At 42.7% G+C, this 27,512-nt stretch overlaps 1 protein-coding gene across 7 annotated transcripts in view; it reads left to right on the top strand.

The window, feature by feature from the left end:
* The first annotated feature begins 2,706 nt into the window (after positions 1 to 2,706).
* Positions 2,707 to 27,512, top strand: part of pcdh19 (protocadherin 19) — a 57,102-nt gene continuing 32,296 nt past the window's right edge. For 2 of the 7 annotated variants that reach the window (XM_087851672.1, XM_087851670.1), the window contains exons 1-2: positions 2,707 to 6,013; positions 8,476 to 8,824. In XM_087851672.1, coding sequence (XP_087707798.1) covers positions 3,867 to 6,013; positions 8,476 to 8,824 — 2,496 coding nt within the window. In that variant the 5' untranslated portion in view covers positions 2,707 to 3,866. The remainder of the gene's footprint in view (positions 6,014 to 8,475; positions 8,825 to 27,512) is intronic. The other 5 variants (XM_087851684.1, XM_087851678.1, XM_087851675.1 and 2 more) reach the window with 3 other exon arrangements.

Here is a 27,512-nt window from a genome sequence, read left to right on the forward strand (position 1 = left end):
ACCCTGCTGCTCCAGGCAGTGCTGCTGCGTTTATTCACACAGCACTCAACTGAAGGGTGAGAAACATTTCCAACATTTTTAACCTCTTAGCCCTCGCCACATACTGCAGCTCTTCAAATCAGAAAATCTTCATACTTAAGGTTTTTTTCTTTAACCTTACTATACTGGGTTGATGGCAGAACTCAAACCCTTTTGCAATTAGTAACTCAATGTCTTAACACCTTAAAGAAACACCCAAAAAACACACAAGAAACAATAACAAGTCCATCTTCAATTATTGCAAACTGTTGCTCACCTACTTTCCACCATATATGTGAACAATCAAAGCAGCAGTTTTAAGTTGCTCATTATTTTAATTGACACTTTTCTCTCTTTTTTTACTTACAATCAAGCAAACAATACGAGCCTCTGCATCATAAGCTCAGACTGACAGAAATACAAAGCGTCCTCTCCACTGTTTTGCACATACAGTGATCAGAAAGCCCCGAGGAGAAAAGAAGTCCCTTGCCATTGCCTAAGGTTGTTTAACTCAACATTAACAATGTATGAGATTAAAAATTCTACTGGCGCCATCTTTGTACAATTGCAACACGTCTTAAAGGTGTTGCAGCAAAGCAAACAAGTTGGTCACGCTTGATTCTTTTGTCAGAATGTGATTTCTTTATGCAAGAGACGTTTAAACGTCCATTATGACATCAGGGCATCTGAATCGCTTAAACATCAAGTGGTTCTTTAAGGAGATAGTGTAACTTTTTCTCAACATTTAAAGCGTATGGAGCTGATAGTAACTCTAAACTTCTAAGGACAAAAAATTGTTCTGTTCTGGTGCGGGAGATACAGTAATGTACACTTTCATATTTATGTATTCACAACATCAGGCTCAGTGAAGCTGCTGTAGCTTGAGTTTTTATTAAACGGACACAGCCGAAGCTTTTGATGTGAATAGAAACATAAATGAATTTGGTAAATTACATCTTTACATTGCAAAACAACGACCGCATTCTCCTTTCCATATACAGTTCAACAACCCTATATTGATAGCAATGATTGGATATGGCTCAGAACTAATTCTCCTCCTGGTCAGAATATTAATTGTGGTCAAACTCTAGACTTCTGTTCCAATAAAGACAGGGAATTGATTTGCCGATGTGCTTCATTGTTATTCTTGTGGCACGCTGTTTGTTTTTCGTGGGGGTGAAACAGTCTGGGGGTAAAATGGACAAGCTGGAATAACAGAATCGAGCGGAGGCTGCGGACGCTAGGTGTCACCCTTGTGACTTTGAAATCTGCCAGCCCTAGACAGGATGTGATGGCGGCTGAGCGCCGGTTAGAGTCAGGCAAGCAGCCTGGCTGCATGGGAGGAGGCGTGCGTGCGTGTCTGTGTGCAAAGGGCCGGCTGTAAGCGAGTGTCGCTTCCATCTGAATGAAAAGAGTGAGATTTCAAGGAGGGCGATGACAGTCTGCAATATGTGCAGAACGACTAAAGCAACTTCATATTCATCCTTTTTTTTTCTTGCCATAGTTTCCCTGCTTGTGTTGGCTGAGATTTAATGGTGGTAAACTGGTCACATTAGATGGAGCCATAATGCCAATTACCCATTATGGAGATAGCACAACGGGCGCCTTGAATGTGTTGATCCATTATGACCATTAGCTGAAGGTAGGACGAAGGTCACGGTGAACCCAACTCATTATTGACCTTATTAACAAAAGGTTTAATATTTACAGCCATTAAATGGCGTAATAAAAATCATTATCTCTATAATTAAAAACACTCTGTTGTAGCCTTTCTATGCTTCTCGTGTTCATTACAAAGTATTTAACTAAATAATGAACTAATAGCGATAATAAAAGAATACAACAACGCTAGCATCAAGGAGGTATGAAACAGACAACCGGCTGTGACCGTTCGTGGGGTAAAAGCTTTCGAATTTCTTTTTATTATATATAAATCTGAGTTACTATTGATTTGGCCCGTGGCAAGATTTCCCCCCAGCTTGTTGTTACATGGAAGCCATCATCGAGGCCTATAATATTTGTTCATTATTGGAAATTGCCTCACCGCGGTGTCCCGGTGTTGCTGAAGTTCAGAACATTAAATGCATGACAGCCACGTCTGGGGTCTAAATGATGCAACACGATGCGTGCACTTGCAACGGTTGTGGGCTATAGATCAGCGGGCCGTGGCTGACTCTAAAATATGCAGTATAAGCCAACAGTAAACACTGTCGAGGAGTTTCGATGTCTGCTCTGGCACGGAGGTGACCACACCTTGTATCACCTCTTGTCTCTAACAAAAGTCAAAAACAAGAGCGAGTATTCTCCTGTTGAAGATCTGTGTAGTAAATATGACTTGTTACATTTAATGGAGCACAACAGTACGCAAGGAAACTTATCCGTGGCTTCTCTTCTCTGCTTCTGCTGGGAGAAATGAGTCTGTTACTCTTGTCTGTGGCATTCGTGGGAGTCTTTTCAAAGACCCCCATGGGTCCCCAGACCCTACATTTGGAACCGCATTCTAACGATCATCTAATACTCAGCGTCGTGTTTCGGCGTGTACGATGTAATTGCCCGTCGAGTCGTCCATCTGCAGGAGAACAGGTAGTTGGCCGCGTTTCATTGCTGTACTTTGCCCCACCCACCAGCAGCTCCAGCCCTCCTGTGTAACCCCTGATTGGCTGAGGGGATTGCGGGTCCTCAGACCGAGCGCTCGCCTCGGAGCTGAGAGTTCGCCAGTGTGCACCAGTGAAGCGAGAGGAGCGCTTGTTGGAGTCAACTAGACAGCCTTCTGGCAACGAGTAGTGATTTCGTTTTTTTCTGCCTCAACCAGGCTGGATATAGGCGACTGTGCTCCAGTTTGCTGCAGCTAAACATGAAATGCGTTTTGAACATACAGTAGTGCTGTGACCAGGTTTCCTCCCACAGGCTTTTGGCTACATTTTCATCGGATTTTTTTTTTCTTTTTTTCTGTTGCATGGACTAATAATCGGGATATGTGACGCCTTTTCCAACTGACACAGAAGGAAATCAATTAGTAAGTAAAAGCTTGAAGACTTACGGAGGGGACGAAAGACTAAATCTGCTGGAAATAAAAAGGTAATCGGGACTTGAGTGATGTGATGAGACATTCCTGCAATTGCACCCCCTTTTTTTAAGCAAAGCTATCCGGACTTAGGCTGTTGAATAATTTTGCGACTGCTGATTCTTTATTTTATTTTATTTTTTTCATCAATTGTGCAGTTTAAAAGCCTGTAGCTGTCTATCGATAAGGGAATTTGATCACTGCCTGTATTAAATTGCACAAAACAAGATGTTTATTCAAAATGCGACTTAAATATTGACTGGGATAAAGGCTGAAAATCTAACACGGACTTTTAAGCTCCTTTACTGTATCAACAAAGAAGATTTTTTTTTAAATTGTGGACTTACTCAAAGGAATTTTGTGTCTATGCAGTCCGAACATTTATTTCTAGTTCCAGCCCACTTGAAAATGGACGGTTCATCGCACGAGTTCTGTGTAAGACCACTTTGCCGCTTGATAAGAGCAGCACGGATTTATTCGACTAAATCAGTACTGTGAGAAGATTCAGCATGTTTTCACAGATCTGTCGTCCCCAGTGTTTCGTCCGCTGCAGTAGACCAGAGGATGTTCCCTGCCTGTGGAGAGTGAAATAGGCACTTGTTAGAATTTTAGCTTCCACACCTAGATATCATTTGCATACATACGAGATTTTCATCACTCAGATACTTTTTGGACATTTTAATGAGATGGTTAATTTGCATAATTTTCCCAGTTGTCTCTGACGTGTACCTCTGTGCGTAATTATCAAGGTCTTTGTTAGGCACAGGAAAAGTCAACAGGTACAATGCAAACGAAGGAGATGGAATTAATACAATTAACTGCTGTGTTCCTCCTTTTTTGGGTCGGGACTGAAGCTGTTATCAATTTAAAGTATGGAATAAACGAGGAAATGAGGGCCGGGTCAGTGATAGGAAACGTGACAAACGACGCACTAAAGCAAGGATTTCAGATTGCACCGCAGCCCCCGTACTTGAGGGTCATATCCAATTCACATCCTGGATATGTTGAACTGAGTCCAGCAGGAATTCTTACAGCCCAACAGAAAATAGATCGGGATGTATTTTGTCGACAAAACCCAAAGTGCATTATATCCCTAGAAGTGATGTCAAACTCTATGGAGATCTGTGTCATCAAAGTTGAAATTGAGGATTTGAACGATAACGCACCCAGATTCCCTACGAGCCACATTGACATAGAAATTTCTGAGAATGCTTCCCCTGGTACCAGGTTTCCCCTAGAGGGGGCAAGCGATCCGGACTCGGGGATCTTTGGAGTGCAATCATATTCTATCACTCCAAATGAGCTTTTCGGACTAGAAATAAAGACCAGAGGGGATGGGTCGAAAATTGCTGAGCTTGTTGTGCAAAAATCGTTAGACAGGGAAACTCAGTCCCACTATACATATGAAATCAGCGCAGAAGATGGAGGAGACCCACCAAAGATAGGTGCGGTCCAGTTAAATATTAAAGTAATTGATTCTAATGACAACAACCCCGTTTTTGACGAGCCAGTGTATACAGTTAACGTGATGGAGAATTCCCCCCGTAATTCATTAGTCATAGACTTGAATGCAACGGATCCCGACGAAGGCACTAATGGAGAGGTCTTGTACTCGTTCAACAGTTACGTCACCGAGAAAACGAGGGATGCTTTCAAAATTGACCCCAGAACCGGGGTTATCACTGTCATTGGTGATTTGGATTATGAAACGACGCAAATATATGAAATCGACGTTCAAGCCAAAGATCTAGGTCCAAACTCGATCCCAGCTCACTGCAAAGTCACCGTGAATGTGATGGATACTAACGATAACCCACCTGTCATCAGTTTACTCTCACTGAACACAGAGATGGTGGAAGTTAGTGAGAACGCGCAGCGTGGATATGTCATTGCGCTGGTGAGGGTGTCAGATAAGGATTCTGGGGCAAACGGCAAAGTGCAGTGCAGGCTGCAGGGCAATGTTCCGTTCAGACTACAAGAATATGAGAGCTTTTCCACTATACTTGTTGATGGCAGGCTGGACAGAGAGCAAAAGGACACATACAACCTGACCATCCAAGCAGAGGACAGTGGCATCCCCCCTTTACGCGCCACAAAGTCGTTGGTAGTAAAAGTCACAGATGAAAACGACAACCCTCCCCACTTTCTTAAGCCACACTATCAAGAGATGGTGATGGAAAACAACCTCCCTGGCTCGTGCCTGCTAACAGTATCAGCTGAAGACCCTGATCTGGGGATGAATGGCACAGTTTCATACTCAATCGTCCCTGGTGAGATTAAGCACATGGATGTAAACACATATGTCAGCATAAACCCATCAGGCCGCATTTATTCAATGAGGTCGTTTGATCATGAGTACACCAGGACTTTTGATTTCAAAGTGCTGGCCAGAGACAACGGCAATCCGTCTTTATCAAGCAACGCAACAGTGCGCATCGTCGTGTTGGATGTCAACGACAACACACCTGTTATGACAAACCCTCCGCTGGTTAATGGCACAGCGGAAGTTTCTATCCCGAGAAACGCTGCGAAGGGTTACATGGTGACCCAAATTAAAGCTGACGACTATGATGAGGGGGAGAACGGGCGGCTGACCTACACTATCTCAGAGGGAGACAGGACTTTCTTTGAAATCGACCAGGTGAACGGAGAGATACGCTCCACCAAAATGTTTGGAGAAAACGCCAAATCCACCTACGAAATCACAGTTGTGGCGAGGGATCACGGCAAGCCCTCCCTGTCCTCTTCGGCCTATATAGTGGTGTACCTCTCTCCAGACCTCAGTGCGCAGGAGTCTATAGGACCTGTCAACTTGTCTCTCATCTTCATCATCGCCCTGGGCTCTATCGCAGCTATCCTGTTTATCACCATGATTTTTGTGGCGGTCAAGTGCAAGAGGGATAACAAGGAGATCCGGACGTACAACTGCAGGTACTGACTAAAGCCCGTGCGTGCTTGTGTGCGTGGATGTATAGATTTGTGTATGCAAGAGCGAGCGAGAGAGAGAGATTGTGTGTGTTCGCAGTCACGCTTGAACCTGTCAGCTGTCAGTGCATTGCTTTTGTTCTGCAGCATGTAAAGGCTTCTAATCTGAGGACAGCAGATTTCTTTCCACAGCTGAAATTGAGTTATATCTAAATAATCTCCACTGCATTAAATCAGAAACACTCGCTAAGGCCCACTGTTCCGTGTTAGCGGGACATGATTGATGGATTTAATTCTTTCATTGTAACCAATTGACTCATAAATATGACGGTTCAACTGTCATGTTCAATTTGCGGATGTGTTGCCGGACAATTAACGCCCTACTGGCTCAATAGCAGACCCAGACATTTATTATTTAACCTCCACCGTGGCTGATTGGCTGTTATCAGCTTTAATCTAGTGTGATTATGGATAGTTCTCAAGGATCCCCTCTGCCTTTCTCTACAAAAAGTCTAATAATATAAATATAAATATAATATAAAAACAAAAAGAGTTTCGATTCTATGAGAGTATGTAAGTCATCCCACTCATTAAGACTGCTTCGTGGAAAGAGGCAGATTATTGTGCTCCTGAACTTGCATAGCTGATATTCTGTTGTGTTCATCAGTCTGAACATCAGTTCTGGCTTTGATTTCCCCGTGCCACATTACCACTAAATTTACATATAGATTGGATTTGAGAATTTAACCTGAAGCTATAATCATATTTTGCTCCAAACATTATTTTGTTGATTTAAAGTTACTTAATTTTTTTCAGCAGGAGTGGTCATGAAAACGTGAGAACTGACTTAAGAATAATTGTTGTTGTTTTTTTCACCGTTAATTACAAATCATGTACATATATGTAGAAAAAATGTTCCCTTGAAATGATCACAGGCGTGTTTCAACACTCTTAACTGCAAAGATTGGACTAGAGGAGGAAAATATAATCACAAACTACGTCTCCATCACAGTCGACCCCTTTTTTTAATTGTTAACAAGAGACACTAATATCTCCTGGAAAACTTTATAAACGTGTTTTTATTTGAGCCTGTTTGGAAATACAAGGAAATCTATTTATTGACATCTTGACAGAAACATTTCTCACATTTTTTAATGTCAGTTGTACATTTTCTTCAGAGAAAAAACCCCAATGATAGACAACAACAAATTCAAAATTCAGAACTGCTCCCAGTACTTTGCTCTCCGAGTGTGCGACACTATCCCTGCTGGGTGCTTTAATCAGCACTGATGTGCTCTGCTTCTCAGTCGCCACCTCGAATATGAGGAGCAGTTGTCTCCAATTTATTGCTCGTCCTCTGTCAGTCTTTCTGACTCTGAAGATTTTCCCTCCCAGATTTCATTGTGGGCACAAAGTAGAAAGAAAACATGTTAAAATGATAAATGAAACAGCGATGAAGCATTTTCTACCCTTGCAGCTGCCCATTTTCTTTCCTCTGAATCGAGGAGGAGCAGAATGGGGGTTGTTTCAAGATGCAATCTGAAAGGAAAAAAGGAAAAAGACAAACTACAGTGGTGCACCTTCTTAGTCAGTGTGATTTCAGGAATGATAGAGGATAAGCGCTGCCTTTTAGAGAAGAACAGAGGTCAGTGAGGCCTAGTAAAGCAGAGACATGTTTGACATCAGACAGGATCGGATACATTCAGGTAATTACATTTCATTGGCAGCTATAGTTTTGTTATCAAATTATTGTGGGAAACAAACCATATCCCCCATGCCATAAGGTTAAAAATGACCTTTTCCAGACTTTGAGGTAATGCAGGTGGTACAAAGGATCACGTTTTCTTGAATAGGCCTAGTGAGGGTTGCACTGATCACTGCAGAGTATTTAGCATCTGTTCTCCTGTGGAAAACTGCAGGGCTGTGTGAAGAATGGATATTTCCCCCAGTCTGAGACTCCTTTGATAAAACATGGCTGTGTTGCTCATTTGCTCTCGTTAAAGTCAAAATACTCAGTTCAAGTTTGCAGCAGCCACTGAGAGCAGCTAAATGAATTTGAATCTGCAGTTCTCCTGCACTCCGTGTTGCTAGTGGGCTCCCTTGATAACGACAGAAAAAAATGGAATTAGTGTGGGATGTGTGCTTTGAATGTGATTGCATATACTGCCGATGCTGCTCGGTATCAGTGTGCTCTTTTTTGCTGTGCTTCTGTGGTTTTGGCATGTTTGCATATTGTCTGCCTGTTTGTGACATGTCAATTGTTGAGCATGCAAATGCAAACAAACAAGGGATAACAGCTCCACTGCAAGCTTCGAGTGGAAGGTCACTTACGTGCGCTGCTCCACCTTTGGAAAAGGGCAATTATCCCATGGTTGAACAGTGTCCTAGCTGGCATGGTGGGGGAAACTTTTTGACCGTATGGGCAGGGGAGGGGGAAGGCAGAACACTGCTTTATTGAGTCTGTTCAGTTTCTTCTACTTGCGCAGGGTCGCGGAGTACTCATACGGCAACCAGAAGAAGTCCAGCAAAAAGAAGAAGCTGAGCAAGAACGACATCCGCCTGGTGCCCCGAGACGTCGAAGAGACAGACAAGATGAATGTGGTGAGTTGCTCATCTCTCACCTCCTCGCTCAACTACTTCGACTACCACCAGCAGACCCTGCCGCTGGGCTGCAGGCGCTCTGAGAGCACCTTCCTCAACGTGGAGAACCAGAACTCACGCAATGCAGCTCCCAACCATGGCTATCAGCACCCGTTCACAGGGCAGGGTCACCAGCAGCAGCCTGACCTCATCATCAACGGCATGCCACTGCCAGAGGTGAGATAAACTCCACTGTGCTCTGTCCTTGATCCTTGGCTGGGCTGCTTTGGCTTTACTTTAGAAAACATTTTAAATTTGATTCCTGTGATTAAATGCAAAGAAATTGTTACTTTTTAGCATTTCGTTTGCTTTATAATAAATAACAGGTATATGTGGGCAAAAATATCTACAGGGATATGTAGCATTCCACTGTAGCAAAGCATACAGTCAGTGAAATGTTGGTCTATTATTGATGGAAAAGCTGAGCCACTGAAATGGCAATATGTCAGTCGATCTGAGAGGAATCCTTCAAGGCATTTTAAGGTGCTGAGGCACTGAAGCTGTCCTTTGATGAGAGTGCTTTGCCAAGCAGAAGTTGGAGGCCTAACAAAGTGGATTATTTGGCATCTCTTACTCCACTTGTTTTTTTTATTTCTATGTGCTGAGCAATTGCAAAAAAAAAAAAAACAGGAGTTTGTCCACCTGCCAGATGTATTGACCTGGCTAATCACCTCTACCTCGCAGCATTTCAGGTGCTAACAGAAAGAATAATCATTGCTTAAATCAGTATGTCGTCCATTTGGCTACAGCATTAGCGCATGGCTGCTCTGCACAGCCAGCCATTGAATTACCCTGACACACCATGCATGGCTCCAGCAGAGCAGTGAAGGTCTGACTTGAAACGCTATTCAAGCTGACAGGTGTATGCCGACCAGCTGATCCTTAGTTTATAGATTGTTTGTATGTATGAACTCGTCTATTGGATTCTTTCGTCAACCTTTCTTTTTCTCTTCATGACCCACTTCTCCTCAATCCCATGGGAGAGGGGGACATTTAGATTGTATCAGATTATTTACCACACCCACTCATATTAGTGGCAAGCTCCACAAACACACTTGTAAATGATGGTTACAGTCTCCATTTGACATTCCAGTGAGGAGAAGGTGGGGGTCTTAAAACAAGGAACACAAGATGGATATTGATATATTGACCGGATGATCCTGAAAGATCCAGGCACCAATGGATTGTGAGAGGTCAATGAGACCTACTTACAGGCATGCTGATTTACTGAGCCTGTCTGAGCTGGTTCCAAGTGACTGTGTGAATAACACAGGTGGAAAAAATGAAAAGTGTAGTTGTGTCAGTGGAGGCAGAGGTGTGGGATTCAGCAGGTACATGAAGTGACCAGTTTGCTGCGATTGTGGCAGCTGGTCGGCAGCGCTGTGCAGGTCAACACAACCCTCTCTCTCTCTCAAAAAAAATCTCCAACAAGATATCCACTACCCTGGTAAAAAACAAAAACCTGAACAGCATCCTGTCTCGTAACTGAAGCATCCAATAAAAGCCCGTTTGCCGCAGGATCAGGAAACCCTTTATTTGTTTCACCTAATGAAAAAGGGGAGAGGGAGCGAGTAAGGAGGAAGATTGATTTTGATGATTCCATATGCAAAGCTTAGCGTTGTCCTGATAGAGCTGTGTGAGGCCAGATAAAGAGATAAGGAGTGAGCCAGGGTGAATATTGAGTCTCAGTGCCAGGTGTCTGAGCCTCGACCACGTTTTCTCATTTCTTGGAGGCGGTTGGTCGGCCTAATAGAGGCTGGGCCTGTTTAGCATGCAGCTTCCCTCTCTCTCCTTCTTCCACTAGATGTTGACAAACATCTCTTTGACCCGACATTTGCACATTTTCTGGACCGAGAAAAGAGAGCGTGTGTGTGAGAGTCACTAAGTAAAGAAAACAGTATCAAGAGCATGCCTTGTCCCCCCAACAGACAACCCAGCACAATGACAGTTGTCACTGTTTTCTTGGCTCCCCATTGTGACACTTTCAAGAGACAGAGGCTGTACAGGATGTACGAATGCTACTCTTAAATTTAAAAAAATGTTTTGGTGTAATTACAATGCCATTTATAGCACAAACAAACAGCAGTGGGAGGACTGTTAATTGCTTTGTTACAATGAGAAAGCTCGGGCTTGAAACCACTTGACTCCACAAGTCCTCAACCCATATCCCATTGACTGGCTAGGACACACGAGTGGCTGCACTGTTGTGATTACTAAGGCTGCTTTGTCCCCAAAAATTGTTTTCATCCTGAGGGCAACCTCGTAATTATCCATGATTCATTTATCCTTGGCAGAAGAGCCTTTTGTTTTTACACGGCACAGTGATGTCGCTGCATTTGTTTATTTTCCAAAACGTGTCGTTTAAAATGATCAGCCATCAGAACCTTGTCAGATTTGGTTTGTTAATGCAGGGAAGCAGGATACGGGCTTGTATCTGTTTGTAAATTATGCTTTTGATCAATAGAAAGTTCTCTATTGTTAGTGCATGTGGGGCAGCGAGAATCCTGCTTATGTCAGAGCAGCTGGAGTCGAGCTTTTCCTGCGTTAGACAAAGCATGCTGGCACACACACACACACACACACACACGCCTACAGCAGACTTTGCCAAGATAACAGTGACAGGTCTCCCCAAAGGCCTCATACCTGTAGTTGCATTGTGTGTACTGCATTCTCCCTCGTGAGCATGTGGACCAGTATATCATCCATATACATCCCTAAACATTACTGTCCATTGTTTTGAAAAGCATCAGCTGTGAGATGTTTGTTAGACCTGCCTGTAGTAGCACTAATATGAACGCTCACAGGAGAATAGAGCTGTCTTCCATGGCTTAATTATAGTGAATCACTTGGTGGGGGAGACAATTATACAGTAAAGAAATAGCCTTTGGCTAGAATGTGTTTTTGAATTTGTAATGTGTACTAAGGCTCCTCACACCTGTGATTCCAGATAATGAGTATAGCAGGAAAATGAGTTTTCTTATTTCATCGATTAGCCTTATTCAGGTAAGAGATTTTTTTTTTTTGTAGGGAGGATTTATCAGAACAAGGTGACGTGTAAAACTGAAGAAAAAGTGATTTGACGTTGTGTTACACAGTGTAAAATACATTCGGTCAAAAGTATGTTTTACAGGATAAATTGATTGATAACAGAAGCAGTCATCCAACAAACCAGCAATCCATACGCTGTCCAAGTTTTAGTTATGTAACAAGAAAAAAAGTACCTTTTGTGTTTGCACTCGCAGTCAATCAAAGTATGCTAAATAAGAAAAAAAAGGAAAGAGATCTGCGTGTCTGTCTTGCTGTTTTTCCTGTTAGTAACGAAGACATTTTGATATTGATGTAGGAAAGACAACAGGGAGTGGTTCCAGCGAGGATGCACATCCCTCGCTATCACTTCACATCAGGACAATATGCATGGGAGCATTCAGACGTGTCATATTGAGCATGCAAAATAGATGTCACGCTGTCAGTGCATGCTACACATCTGCTGAAGCTGCCAATCTCCCCCCACACATGTACTCGTGAGTACACAGGCACACACAATATTTCTTATGGAGTGTCACATTTATTTGAAATATGCGCTGTGACATTATCATTTACATCATTATGACTGACTCAGAAATCTCAGAGAAGTGAGAAGCATATTTCATATTTTCAATAATCAAACAATGCTGTGAATTTTGCATTTAAAGTACACTTTTAGTGTCGGCGCGTGGAAATGTTGCTAAAGTGTTTTTATTTTTGTGTTTAGTTAGTGTTTGATCTCACAGGACAGTTCTGGTGTCACAAATTTACTGGTGTCTGGTTCTGGTCACAGATAACAACTCTGCAACTCTGAATAGTTTGTCAAAGACTAATCATGTTAGGAAAGAGAAAACGACAGTTATACAGATGTCGTGCAATAAGGGGAGGGATACATAACACCTTGATCTTGCATTTTATTTCATTTATTTATTTATTTTTTGATGCGTTGGAAGACTTGGGTGGGGTCTGTTACATTCTTTAACGTCTCCTATTTTCAGACCGTTTGAAAAAGAATCGTTTCATCTACAAAAGCCTCAGAAGCTCGCTGATTGAGTGGCAGTTGAACCTGTTAATTATTTAGAGAGGTTATTTGTAAGGTAGAGACTTCAGAAATCTTGTGCTTTTCAAGTGTCAGTGTTTATAAAGTGAAATAAAGCAGCATCTGTCAAAGGAAATTAAAAGTGTGACGTGATGTGCTTAGTGGCCTCTTAAATCTGATTGTAATTAATTCGCCAAACTGGTCAAGCTGTAGCTGACGGAGCAGCGTTACTCAGCAGGATGGTTTTCAGTTCGTGTACGACTAGTGCTAGTTTTACGCTTGGTTAGGTTTTTATAGCCTAACCCGCAACACCCCATCACTGCGTGTCATTCTCGATGTCGCAAAGCTACAATGAAATGACATAACGACCCCGGGCAGCCAGTCAGAAGCATCCAGCCCCGCCGGGTTGCCGCCCTATCGTCAGGACCAGAGCATCCAGCCAAAAGAGTTTAAGAGTCAAAACACACAAGTGACAGCATCTGATGTACACACGTCAGCGCATGCATCCTTAACCACATGTGACGTGTAAAGATTGCACAGAGGGAGTTATACTGTAGAAAAATGGCCTGAAAAATCGAGTCGAGACAGAGTGGGAGGGGAAAGGGGGGTGATATCTATTTATAGGATGTCAATGATTTTCTTCAACCTGTACTGCTGCAGCCTGAAACATGTTATTCTTCTGTCTAAAATACTGCGTTAGGATGAGGAAGAGATTTTATTGCCCAAATCGTATTAACCGCGATACAGATAAGCAATCATGTCGCTTCTTTATTGCACGTACAAGACGCTCTTCCCCCTTGAAAACACAAATATTATGATTACATTTGTGGACTTGTGAATGTGCTGCGCGGCACAGACGAACGGTGTTTTGAGTTTCGCACCACTCGATATCTTTCCTTCAAATCTCGACGGTCTTTTAAAATCAATCCTTTAAGGCGCGTCAAATTCGTTCAGTCGTTAAAAATCTCGAGTCAAATAACTGCAAGAGGCACGAGGACGTGTCAGGAGCTTGCACGCGCACGGTTACTTTGAGCTAGAAAAGTAAAAGCATATCTACGTAATTGTTCCTCAATCTTTTGAGATAATTTTACTTAATTTGAGGAAGATACACTTTAATTTTGCTTTTTTCCCCCTAAATCCTTTAATCAAAGGGGTTTTTGTGGAACAAAAATAGTTAGGTAATGGTTGTAGTCATATGCTAATTCCAGTCAGCTAAAAGAGGTGTGACAGCACTGGGTTCGTACATTGATAGGTCCGCCCCTAAATGAGAAATGGGAAAGTAAAGTGAAGGAAATGGCGATGACGTTCATCGCTGGGGAAGGGGACCCTCATTACGCACCTTGTTAAGTCCTGCAAGCGATGCTTCGTGGACGTAATTACCCATTTAAATGAGTTTCCTCTGGTGTTGTTGTTTTTTTGCATTTTTCAAATTACGCTCTCTGACACAAATATGCCACATTTTGTTTTCTCGAGTGGAAATCCTGCAACACGAGGAGGACAACAGAGGTGTGCAAATGTACCGTCACCAGTGATTTACTGAGATGTTTAAAGTGGTCATTCCAGCAAAAAAAAGATTTTAGCAAAGTTTATGCGTCAAGTCTGGCTGTTCTCGAGTGTGAAACAAAGCGGGGGCGAGGTTTTTCAGAAACAAACATGGAAATCAAGTAATACAAGTCTGAGGTAACTTTTCACACAGCTTCGGGAGCACAAGAATAATAAAAAAATATATTATTAAAAAAAAAACTATCTCTCGTTAATTCAGATTCTGCTGCCTTTGGTGGAAATGTCTGTATTTACATTAATATAGGATAGGAAAGGTCAGCTTACATATTTAAAAAATACAAACCCTCAGACTTGTTATGGCCAGAAGTGAAATCTATTTGCTCACAATATTATTTTCTTTGTTGCATTCGGTGTGTGTCGAGAGGAATGTGCCGATTGCCATCCCTGTGGCTTAAGAATATTAAAACAGAAGCATATTTACAATGTCTACCGGCATGCACTGCAAGAAAACATAGACACTGCTTCAATATATTTGTTCCCTCTCGCAGATAAGAATAGCAAAGGACTTGCCGTCCATATTTGGAAAAATAATTGTTTTCTTTCCAGATGTGTCATTGAACAACAAAAGCACGATGTTTTGGGGAAAGTAAACGAAGTGAGAAAAAAGTAATTACAATTCTCCTGTAATGACGTCACGTGTGCCAAAAACTCATTTTATCCACTTGCACAGAGAAAAGGTATTAATTAAAAAACGTAGATATCGGGCTTCTAATTTTCCCCTTGTCCTGTTTTAGTTGAACTGTGGGTTGTCAGACTTGTTACCACGTTGTTAAAAGAGTTCCCAGGGCTTTCTCTTGAGTGCTGATGCCGTGCCGTTTGAATGACAGGGAAATGGGGGAGGGATTCTGTGAAACATAACAATAGTGAACAGAAACTTTTCCAAGCAGCCAGCTCTGACACCAGGGAAGAATGACCTTTCCAAGTGTCCTGTTTTTTGCCTAAAACAAAGAGGGAGCAGGAGGATCTTATGTAGCATTTCCCCCATCAGATTAAATGTCAACTTCTGCATGCATAATTGTAGAGTGGAAAGGAGCGAGACTTGAAGTGAACCAATTTGCTGTTGGATAGATGAACCCTGGGCTTACTTACTCACTGCATTGCAGATGTTGTCACAGCAGTTTCAGGGACTAGTTTTCTTACACTCGGATCTATATTTTCAGACTGCACCTGGATTCGCGATAAGTCTTACACTTAATTCGGCAGAAAAGAAAAGAATTATCCATTTGTCGCTTGTCTGGCATTTAATACAATTTAAGGAAGGTGGATTAGACATTAGTCATTATATTACTCACACAAATGCTGCATTGTGCCATTGTTTTGTGCACACCGATGGCGAGCAGACCTTCCTGCTTCTCCCCTTTTTATTTTAGCACATTCAAACAGCACTTTTGTTTCTACACATAAAGCTGAATTTGCATTAGGGAGTCCATGTATGGGATGTTTGATGAGCACGGGGGCTGTTGGCAAGCGAGCCGCTATAGCAGCAATATCAGCCGCCTCAGAGGCATGCAGCAGTGTGGCTAGAGAAGCAGCAGGGTAGCATAATTGTGCATTGTTCATCCACACAACAGAGGCAGAGCATGTAATGAGCTGTAGCATTTTCACCCAACCGGGCTAATGGGCTATGACCGAGTGTAGGCCTCTCAAAGCCCCCCGTTCCCTCATGCCCTGTGTGGCCAGTGTCTCGGGCCTCCTCTTTTCTTTTCTCCCACTCTGCCCTTCTTCTCTGCCTGATCAACGTCAGCAATTCATTCACCCCTGTTACCCCCTTCCTTTATCTCGCCTCCCTTACCCATTGTACCTCTGTCTAAGGCGATGGTAGGACCCCTAATGTGTTCAGTGTGTGGGTCCTTTTCTCATTCATGATGTCTGCAGACCTCTGAGCAGTTAGTGTGATTCAGCCTGACGCGAATCCGAATAGCTCATTGATGGAGCCCCGAATGCACTGTGATTACATTAAAAACCCAAACACTGAATACAAATAAAAGTTCAGGAGGCGAATATGCTGATGTTGTTTGTTGGGGATTTGATGTTAGAACTTGGCTAATTTTTCTATCAAAGGCTGTTTTGCATTTTGATTATCTAGTTTTCCTGAACGCAAATCAGGTGGGCCTGCTTCAATCAGGTTTGTTTTCTTGGGATTAAGGCTTTTCAGAAAGTGTCCAGGCATATTATTTACACCCATATCCATTTTCTAGAGAAGGTGGGAATCCATTTCTTTGCTTGAGTGAGATTAGGTCAAGTTATGAAGGCAAAAATGCTTGGGAATAAATTAGATATCTACTCTGGGCTGAGTGTGGAAGTGAAAACAACACCACTGATATTTATTGTTGTCTTCCATGGGAATTGGTAACAACTTTACCCCCATCTCGGTCTCTCTTTTGGCAATATAAAACAATGTTCAGGGTTCAGTCGTCTGGCCGTGGAGCACAATAGGACAACAGTTTTGACTTTCCCCTCACGTCCATGATTTGACATACCACAGCACAGGCAGCCAAGTAGATGAATGAAAAGCACTTGGCCTCTGTCAGACTGCTGCGAGAGCAGTGCGTTCCCCAGTAACCTCCTTAGTTCAAGATTAGCTGTTCCTAGTTCAGTTTCATGGGAAGCTAGTGAGCGGAGAAGCCGGCATGTCTGCACTTGTTAAATTAAAGATTGTTTATAATTACTGTGCTTTAATGACAGACTGACTCCTCCTTGGGGGAATAAAGCAGGAAGGTCACCGTGGAGGTAAATTCAAGGGCTCTTATCAAGTTTGGGGACTATTACATCAAAGCAGACTCTGGTGTATCAACACAATGCATGTACGTGCATGCACAGAGATGTTTCCTCTGTAAACAGAGGGAAACATTTGTCCTCCCAGTTTGGTGAAATAGTCTCCTTAAAAGAATCACTTTGCAAAATCTTTTGACAAAACTGACTGTTGGATCTTTGAAAATAAAGAAAAACTGCTCTAATATATATTTGCTCCATGTTAAGATTTAGCCCGACTGACTTTTTTCCTTCAGTAAATGGACCTAACAAGATACAACACATTGCTTTCTGAGGTTTGTCATTGGTGGCACACACATTTTATTACATTTGCATAGAACTAGGCTCCCTGTTTCCAGGTAGCATATCAGTTCATCTGGGAAGCACTAACATGAGAATGGTAGCATATTTCCCAACATGTTAAAATATTCCTATAAATTACTGCAGCATGAATTTGTATATTTGAGAAAAATCAATCCAAAAGCATGTAGGAGGGAGGCAGACATGGGAGTAGTGTTCTGACTTTTCATTTGTTTGCAACCCAGTAATGATTATTTTAGCCTCTAAGCCCCAGATTTGGCCTTGTTTTGCTGTGGGAAGCGGCATCAATGGGGACGTAACAGCCCTGCCCTGGTTGAGAAGCTTGTCTGTAGTTAAGCTGGCTGGCAGAGTCAGGTACATAGACTGGAAGACACTCTGAGTCACATCACAGGAGGTCAGAGACAGAAACTACAGTCACTTTAGTGGGGAATGGGTCAGGCTTTGTTGCTGTGCTACTTCTGTTAGTTTATCTGGTGGCTAAGTGAGAAAATGTTCTAATTATAGACCTTCATCATTTGCCATGTTTGTAGAGCTGGTAACAAGCCAGTTGCCAGCTTGCATGAGCAACTGCAGAAAGCTGACTTTTGGTTTAATTTGGAGGACTAGCTATAATCCAGACTAAGTCCCTTAAAGCTGAAGCCCCCCCCCTCCTCCCACCGCTGATGGATTACGGGAGTGTCTTTAAAAGGATAAGGCCCCGCTTATCGCTGCTTTCCTCAACACTTTTTTTTTTGGACTTCAGATGTGGGGGTGGACAGTTCATCGTCACCCAGTGGGGCCAGTGTGGATGTGAGTCACAGAGATTAGGCATCTGATGAATGAGATCAATGATAATCACAATTTACAGTTTTTAAATCCCTGCTGTCACAAAGACATATGGATCCTGGTGTCTGCCTCTTCTTCTTCCACTGCATGAATTCCATCAGTGTGTTGACTCTAATTAAAAAAAATATATAAAAAACTAAAAATAATAATAATAATTAATTTGACATCCAACAAGATGATGAGTGCAGTTTGTATTGCAGTTACACACACGTTTATTAACTATATGACACAATGGCTTCAGTCGCTGTTGCTGAAAAATGTAGATTCAAGCAGAGGCGGAGCCAGACATTTGAAACACCCGGGGCTTAAGCCCAGTAAGCCACCCCCCCATGATCGAGGTGACAAATAAAAGGATTGTGTGAGTTTTTCTGTAGTTTCACTATTAATTTAAAATGGTACTTGATTGCAGAAAGCTTTAATTCTCCCACCTGGTGTATAGTGTTTAATATTTGCTCCTGTAATAATATTTATTGATGGGTTTGCACGTTTTTTTCTACATTTATTATTAATTTCATTATTTGTTTTGATATCACTATATATCTGATCGGCATACATAGAGGAAAGCTAGGAAGTAAGGCAATGTGTGTGTAGATTCAAGCAGAGGCGGAGCCAGACATTTGAAACACCCGGGGCTTAAGCCCAGTAAGCCACCCCCCCCTGCTCCGCCACTGGATTCAAGACTGCCGGAGTCTCAGAAATCATCCGAACGTATATCAGGATAAAATGATCGAGTTTTCCTGTAGTTTCACTATTAATTTTAAATGGTACTTGATTGCAGAAAGCTTTAATTCTCCCACCTGGTGTATAGTGTTTAATATTTGCTCCTGTAATAATATTTATTGATGGATTTGCACGTTTTTTTCTACATTTATTATTAATTTCATTATTTGTTTTGATATCACTATATATCTGATCGGCATACATAGAGGAAAGCTAGGAAGTAAGGCAGTGTGTGAAGGAAAAACATGAGCTCACGACTTCCTGTAGAAGCAAACACTAAGATGTTGATTTGTATGTTTTCGAAGTGTGTGTGGGTTCCCTTTGGACAGATCCCATTGTTTGCAGTCTTAATGGCAAGCTTAGCTACCTGTCTTCTACTTGAGCTTCATACTTATCGAGCGAGTGTAGTTTTCAAATCATCTAATTTATCTAGAAAGCAAATTAGGGTAATTTTCAAAATTCTGAACTATTAGCTAAGTGCTGTGTGCAAATTAATGCAAATCACGAGCTCTTAAAAAGCTAGGTAAAGCATGCCAAAATTTAAAAACATCCCAGTTTTGTCGACAGTAATGTGAGGCACTTTGCTGTAATAAATCAACTTCAACATGCAAAACAGTGATAGTTCAGGTGACAGACAGTAGCTGCAGCAAAAGTCTTCTACTACCACTTTAGGGCTGTTTGCATCCCTCTTTGCTAAAGAAGTGTTGTTGAGACTTGTGGGAGTACGAGGAGGTGTGCGTTTTGCAGCAAGGGATGGAGACCAATCTAGCGCACATAAGCATATGTGTTGTTTGAGATGCTATTTTTGAGTACGAGGCTGTTACTTATCTCATCGGGGTGTGATGGTGGCGAGGTGAGGGAGCAGAGTGAATTCCTGATGGATCAAGACTGAGAACCCTGAGCTCTCAGCTTAGGAGCAATCTGGGAATTGCAGAGAGAGCCAAGCCACACGGGGGGGAGCATAGAAATAGAAGAACCTTCGGTGTGAGTACTTGTTTACCTCTGTGTCAACATTTTTGACTCAGCTCATTAACCTGTGCACTTGGGTAGATCAGAACATCTCTCGCCGTCTTCCTCTCTTCCACAATTAATAGTGATAACTAAGGGTAAGCATAAACACATTAAACTCAAACTAATGAACAGATGTAACAACGGTGCGATGGGGCGGCTATCACACCTCTAAGGCAGCGAATCGATTTCCGCTGATACCAGTTAACAGATACACCCTGTAGCACTTTCCTCGAATCTAATCACGGATCCATTTAAACTGTGTTAGCTGGAAGTCTACTTGCCATTAAAATGGGGGTTTCAATTTTTATTATTTCGAGAGCATTGGTTAAAAACGGAGCAAATGCAGAGGTAAAGTAACCGCTATACGTTTTCGATCTCTGAAAGACAGAATAGGAGCTCCGCCTTCCTCCTCCCATTACACAAGCAGCCAGCATCCTCTCTAAATTGTTTTGCATGACCTTTGCTACAGTAGCTCTAATTATTACCATCACACAGGCCCTGTAAGGCACACAGCTAATTATACTGGATTTATCTGAAGGGACATTGGTGCCATTCTTCATAGGCATGTCTTGGCTGGCGTCAGCGCGGGTGATCTAAACCCAGAATAAGGTTAATTTGGGTAATACAGTAATAGTAATTAGAGTCACGATAATTACAAGCATAGTTGTAATAACAATGAAGACCAGCCTATCAGTTATAGGGATACATATGGAATAACTTATGTAATTGAGAAGAACAGCACTGCCAAAAAAAAAAGGGTAATGGTGAGAAGTGCTGTGCAATATGCATAATGACATTATTACAGAGCCAGATTGTTGCTGTTTCCCTCCCATTGCTCAGAATTGATGTTTGACAGTAGAAGTTGAAAGATATATTTTCAAAGGCATTGTGGGATTATTCGTTAATGTAGGTACCAGGACCTCTAGTCATTGCATCTCATAAAGAGTTGTTACCAGAGGAAGCAATATTTTTCAAAGCTCTAACATGAATGAAGAGGGGCAGTTGGAGCCGTCTTTTGGCTGGCGGGCAACTCTTGTAATGAGCCTAAGAGGGTTCCAATTATTCCACTTGCGATCAAAAAGGAGAAGGAGATTACTTCTCTTGCTTCTTTTTTCTTTGACATTTTACACAGTAACATCTTTTGATAGGGGCTGGGGGAGAGAGGGAAAACGAGCGCCTGATAGTCTTGAACAGGCTCCAGCGGTACGGTCTTTTCTGTCTCGCACAGACAAGCCGATACTTTCTTTCTTTCTTTTGACGGTATTTGTAATAAAACTTCTTCTCCCAGTGCATGGTGCATTAGCTTTTTCTCTGACTACATCACCTGTGCAAGACTGAGAGGAAGCTTTTGCACGACCGCAGGCTTTGGCTACAGCAGACTTGATAGCTGATCGGTGCCATATTTTTCCACAGAGCTCGTGTAAATTGTAAGGAGGAATGTTGGGTACTCGCTCACTTGCTGGATTTGTTTTCCTCTTCTACTTAGCATTGTAAGTCATGTTGCACCGAATACAAAAGGGAGTTAAATTATTTGATTGTGTACAGATTTTTCCCCTCAGCCTTTCCCAGATTACAAGTAAAAGCACATTAGATGCCTGGGGGTAACTAAAAGGATTTCTCCTCTATAGGACATCAAACTATATCAGCCTTGGAGAAATAAACGCTGAAAAAAACAAAAGACAAATAATATTATGTACCACTGCACTGAGACAAAGAGAACTGCTCCGATCTGCATCGGCACAGATAAACATCCACCCCTAAGATATGTTCTTGGTAGATAACAGCTTAGTGTTTGCAACACACACAAACACGAGCACAGAGCTGCACAGAGCGGAGCTTTGATAAGCAACGAAAATTACTACATGTTGTTCATGGTGGCAGAACAAAAGGATTAAAGGCCTTCATTTCAAGAAATTGAGCTATGGAAAGGTTGATGCGAGGTTTAAGATGCATGTCAATTTGAGAGATTTGACTTGATAATATAGTCGTAATTTGAGGGAAACAAGTCATTTGCTCAGGTGTATTTATTTGTGCATGTGTGCGTATGTGTGTGTACGTCTGAGAATACAGTGCTTCCCGTTCCCCTGTCGATGCACTGCGGGGGTAGGAGGCAGAGATCCACCGTCTGTTGCTGTTTTCCGTGACCCCGTATGTCCCCTCGCAGTTAAAAACGATGTTTGCCCCCAAAGACAGCCCTAATACAAATTAAATTAAATGAAGTCACTGTGGCTAATCCCTGTGTGTTTCAGCTGCTGAAATACCCCCCATCCTAACTCTACCCCTCCCTTACAAATGAGTGGGTCAAGGCTGCTGCATCTGGACCCCTATCCACTGGCCCTGCTCTCAAGCTGCTGCGCTCCCAGTCCCCGGTGGAGCAGACATCAGGCCCCAGACTTTCTGCCCCACTGCGACTAAGTGTGTGTGTGTGTTTCTGCATGAAAAACAAAGTGTTTTAATGTAAATCCGTGTCGTGCAATTCTCTTTCTGACTCACATAGTATTTATTCCCCTTTGCCTGCTTTCCCTGTGCGCCTGTGTTTCTTCAAAAAAAGGTTTATTTTAGTTACTAGCTTACGCGTTTCACACGCGCTCCTTGTTTACTCCTTTTTAAACTTTTTTCATGAATTTATAGTCACATATAAAAGACAAAGAATTCACATTTAGACATTGTGCTGAACATTAGTGGTGAACTGGAAAACAAGCGCCGGTGTCGTCACAAAGCATTAGTTGTTGTTTTTGTTCCGCCTCCGTCCTGATGGCAGTCTGTCACAGTCCTGTTAACAAGCCGGATTTACAGATGCAGCGGAGATGTGCACGCGGCTAATACTCTGCTGTCAATCCCAGCACCGATAGCTGTCTAGAAGGATTCATCCCAAATATTATCACCAGATGTGAGTCACACTGGAGCACCAGCAAATAGGATCAAAGTGCTAACTAGGCCTCCATGGCCGAATCGCTGATAGGAGCGGCCCATCTCTGAAAAGCTAAATAAAAGCCCCTTTTTGCTCTACATACTTTGGCATCAAGCCCAATCAGTAACCCCTGATCTGAGCACCGGCTCTGATGTGCGAGACAAAGTGCATCAAGTGAGTTTTAGCAGCTGGTCTGCACAGATATTGTGTTTAGGGGCTTGTGGGTTATGAGGGCGGGACTGTTTTTCATGAGCTTGAGGCTAGAGTACCTGTTTGTGTTTGTGCATATGTGTACGTGTAGCAACAGTATGCGCATTTGTGTGTGCAGCTCTCAGCACCTGCACACATGCCCTTTGAAAAGCTCCATCACCCCTCCATCCAGCCAACACGCAGTGTAAACACGGTTTGTTTGAGCGAGCGGCCTGGGGTTGTTGGATTAATGAGCACTGATGAAGTTCCACTTGTATCCTAGGTGCTGCCTCCCTATTTGCTGGAGTGGCTGCGATGTGGTAGTGTGTCTGGAGGCGGTGACTCATTCCCTTTACCCAGTGTCAGATTAAGGCATGTCAATAAACAGACCCACTCAATCCATCTCCGAGTGACTGCATCCGCTCACAGAGCCTCCCAGTCTGTAATGAGCTGCTGCAAATCTCCATCCAACTAAAATGTCTGCAAAGATGCCTTGTCACAGTGAGCAAGACAAAAAAGAGAGAGCGAGAACACGAACAAGAGAGACTACAGCAGCGCCGATGTGACTGGCAGCCACCTTTATGCCGCTGACTGAGATTGTACTTAAGCAAAGCACAAGAGTTCAAGTCGATCTGCTCGCCACGCACGTTGATAGACTTCTGACGCCATCAAGTTATTCAAAAATTAATTCCAAGTTTACTGATTTTGAAAGTGATGCTGTTTATTCAGTCACTGCTCTCAGCATTTAAGCAGAATGTGTTTACGTAATCTGCAGTGTTTCTGAATGTTTATTTTTAAGGCCCAGCCCAGGGGAGGCGGGGAGAACCTTTGGGGATATCTTGTGCTCTAATTCAGCCGCCTCCCCCCCAAACTAACTCAACACTGGCTAATGTAGGCCACAACTGAGCAGCGAAATTGCTATCTAGTAATTCTCTCAGAGAAACTAAATGACTGCTTAAAACATGTGTTTGCGATGCTTATTCCTAGAGGGCCGGAAACCATAAAGTCTACCTGGATTAGACGTTCTCATTGATGTTCGCCGAGTCTATTCAGAAAATCACCACCTACCTTTCTCATGCGGCGCCGTACACACATTAACGGATTTTGGGATGAGAGGAGTGAGAAAACTTTTCAGTCTGACATCCAAATTAAAGAAAATCCTCAAGACTTGCCTAAAGGGGAAGTTCCTGCCATTTGAGTTTGATTGGGCTCCACAGGCTTTAAGAAAAGTAAGCCGATTTCTTTGAGGAAACAGCATTGATAGTCGAGGCTTTTTCTTCCCTCCCCCCCTATTTACTATGTAAAACCACGGATCCTAATGTCATGGAGAAGCACAGGTTTTCTTTGTGACATGCACGTAGCTTGAACAGCCCTGAACGCTGAACAGGTGTTGAATGAAACCTTATCCACTTTTATGTGGCTGGTTGAGGCAGTAGACACCTATTCGCTCTAATTGGAAGCTATAATTCCATCGGAAAGCTTTAAAAGCAGCAGACAAAAGCAAAACAAAAACAACCCCCCTCAGGAAACCAAACAGCCACCAACAGTTTGAAACATGTTGGGCCCAAGCAGTGATTCCCTGTAAGACAACAGCTCTGACTTAAGCCTCTTTAGCGTCAGCCGACTCCGCTGGAATGCAGACATCTGCAAATGGGGGCTATTATTTAAAATCTTTTCATCATGCTGAAAGGGAGGGAAATATCTTTGACGTTGAGCAGCTCATGAATAATGAATGCTGTTTCTATCAATGTATGTATAATTAATCACATCTCTACTAACTGGACTTCTGTGGAGCCTGTAGTCCTGAGTGACATGGAGACTGGTCCGGGCTATTGTGTCTGCTTCAGAATAGACGACGGCCACGCGGTCCGCAGTTTTCTTTAGATGTTATATACACAGGTGGAGGAAGCAATAGAATTGGCTGTTTCCCCCGTTCTTTACGCGAACGGGTTGACGGGGATTGTGTTGTTTTGAATGGGCAAATATTTGCTCAATTTCACACGGGAAGACGAGGAAACAGGCAGGAAGGGCTGTTGTAGTTCCGTATCTGTGTCATTGTTTTGCAGAAAAGCTGTTATTTAGTTTGCTGTGACAATAATGAACACTTAACAAATGTGTTGATGGACACAAGTGACCTCGTGACAGCATTTATTCCCAGTCGCAGAGAGTAGACATGCACAAACTACAGCTGGGCGAGGAAGTCTTAAAAAGCTTTCTCCACAGAATCACTCACTTTCATGACATGATTGATTTTCAAATGGGCTTCTGGGTTTGGGGTGAATTGACGGCTGATGAAGTGAAACGATGCAGACATCGTGGCAGGTTATTTGTCACACGTGCTCCCCTCTATCACAATTGATTGTGTATAATTTGAGTTTACAGGAGAGTCGGTTAATATTAAATAGTAACAACTCTCTGTATTCATCACAGCAGACCCCTTTAAGCAGGCAGAAATAGAAAATGTAATCTCATCCAGGACCACGGCTGTGCCTCAGGCACTCTTTCACCCTTTTTACCGCTGATCCTCCCTCAGGGGCCGGGGCCTCTCTAAAGGAAGAGGGAAATCTATAATCTAGCAGATGGCAGAGGGTCTATGGGAAATTTTATAATCAGGAGGAAAGTGGTGATGGTGGTCACTGGGTTAGAGGGCAAAGGTTTGGAAGCTAGTGAGGGTTATTGCATCTCAGGAGCTGAAAAACTTTCCTTTTTTTTCTTACGCGGTAAACAATATAAGAAGCAGACTGAGTCTGAGCTGCTTAGAGACGTTCCTGGGTGCAGACCTGAAGACGAGGACAGCGGGCGCCAGCGCAGACCTGCGAGTCAGGGATTGCTGGAGCAGTGCTTTTGTAGGGAAGTGCAGATAGAGGGTGTGTATGTGCGAGAGGATCACAGCTCATATTCGCAGAGTACATTTAGAAAAGAGTATTAAGACATAAAAAAGCAATATGAAACTGTCGGTGTCAATATATTGGGTTTTATAAATAAACTTAACAATCATAAACTTTTATTCTTTTCTTTTCTTTTCGCTTTCTTACTTTTTTCAACTCTTTTCGTTGAACCACAACCAAACCTACAAGGATAATGATCCCATTCTTTCTTCCCTAATTGCAGCTGGTTTTTCCTTTAACCTGCCCGGATCGCTTCCCTCTCATCCCTCGCTTTAGCGATGGGATATCAATAACAGGGAACGTTATGTTTAACATTTCCTTGTGAGGCCAAAGGGAGTCCTTGACAAACAAAGACGGAGGCACAACCACAGACTGCTCAAACACAAAGTGGAGGTCTGCTCAGATGCAAAATGTAATCTGACAGTTGTAATAGATTCTCTCTGCTCTGTTTTTCTTTATCTTTAAACTGAGCGTTTCAGTGTGGCAGTAAGAGCATTTTGTGTCCACATGGATGTTTTTCGTCAGCTAAATTGATGACATTTTAGAGTTGCATCCATGACTGATGCGAATCGCTCATATCTGTAACCAGTTTGTCGTACTTTTAGATGCGTAGCCTTTTTAAAGCCCGCGTCACCCAAATGTCTTCATGACGTGTGTCATTCTTGCTGTATTTCAGAAAAAGGTTGATTGCTCTGGTATTGAAGTGAAACTTAATCTTTTGCATTTTTTATTTTTAACACACACATATATATGCAATGTATATATATGATATATATCATGTTTCATTCCACTTGTTTTCTTTAGATTGTGATGGAAAACCAATTTAGTTCTTAAGTATAAAGCAAATAGCTGTTAGCAGCATCTTTTTAAATAGCATGTCATTAGTGCATGATGTTTTTTCCTTGTTTGAATGTTACTCTGTGCCATATCAGCACCAATAATACATACAGTAGGGCAGCTGTGTGACATTTTTTTTCTCTCTTTTTCTCTCCTATCTGTGTGACATCTGCTGAACTTGTCGGGTGTTTACTGGTGTAACAACTGGTGTCTTCACTCCCCCACTCCTCCTCTTCTCTCTGGTGCTTCCCATGCCCCCACACAATGAATACACTTGCATCCAGACTGCAGAACCAATTGTCACGCTGGGAGGAAGGCAAATCAAATCTTACGGCAGCAACTAGGCGAGGAGATTGCTTTTCCTCTCAGCTGCAGAGAAGCAAGTCCGCCGTCCCTGTGCTTCGGGTTTTGCTGGAGAGAAAGAAGCAAGGGGTGAAAAGGGGAAAGCTATTGGGCTGCAGCAACTGGACAGCAAGTCTCCCAGAGGTCAAGTCTCACCCATTTCCTCCCATCTTCACCGTCTCGCGCTCTACTCTCTTTTCACTCCGCTCCCCACTCATGCTGACACTACCTATCAGTCACCCGGCGACACCAGGGACTACATTCCTGCCTCCAGCCCTCCAGATGAAACGGAACAATAATTATGGGGATAGAGTGGCTCTGGCCGCCAAACTGGGGCCGCTCAAATCACAACAACACATTGTCCAACCTGATTAAGTAGCCATTTGTGGCATCCTCGCTGTAGTTAAGCAGTCCTCATCCTCTTGCCTGAAACCTGACCTCCCA

The sequence above is a fragment of the Neolamprologus brichardi genome, chromosome 2, assembly GCF_056152115.1.
Source record: "Neolamprologus brichardi isolate AB-2024 chromosome 2, ASM5615211v1, whole genome shotgun sequence".
NCBI lineage: Eukaryota > Metazoa > Chordata > Actinopteri > Cichliformes > Cichlidae > Neolamprologus > Neolamprologus brichardi.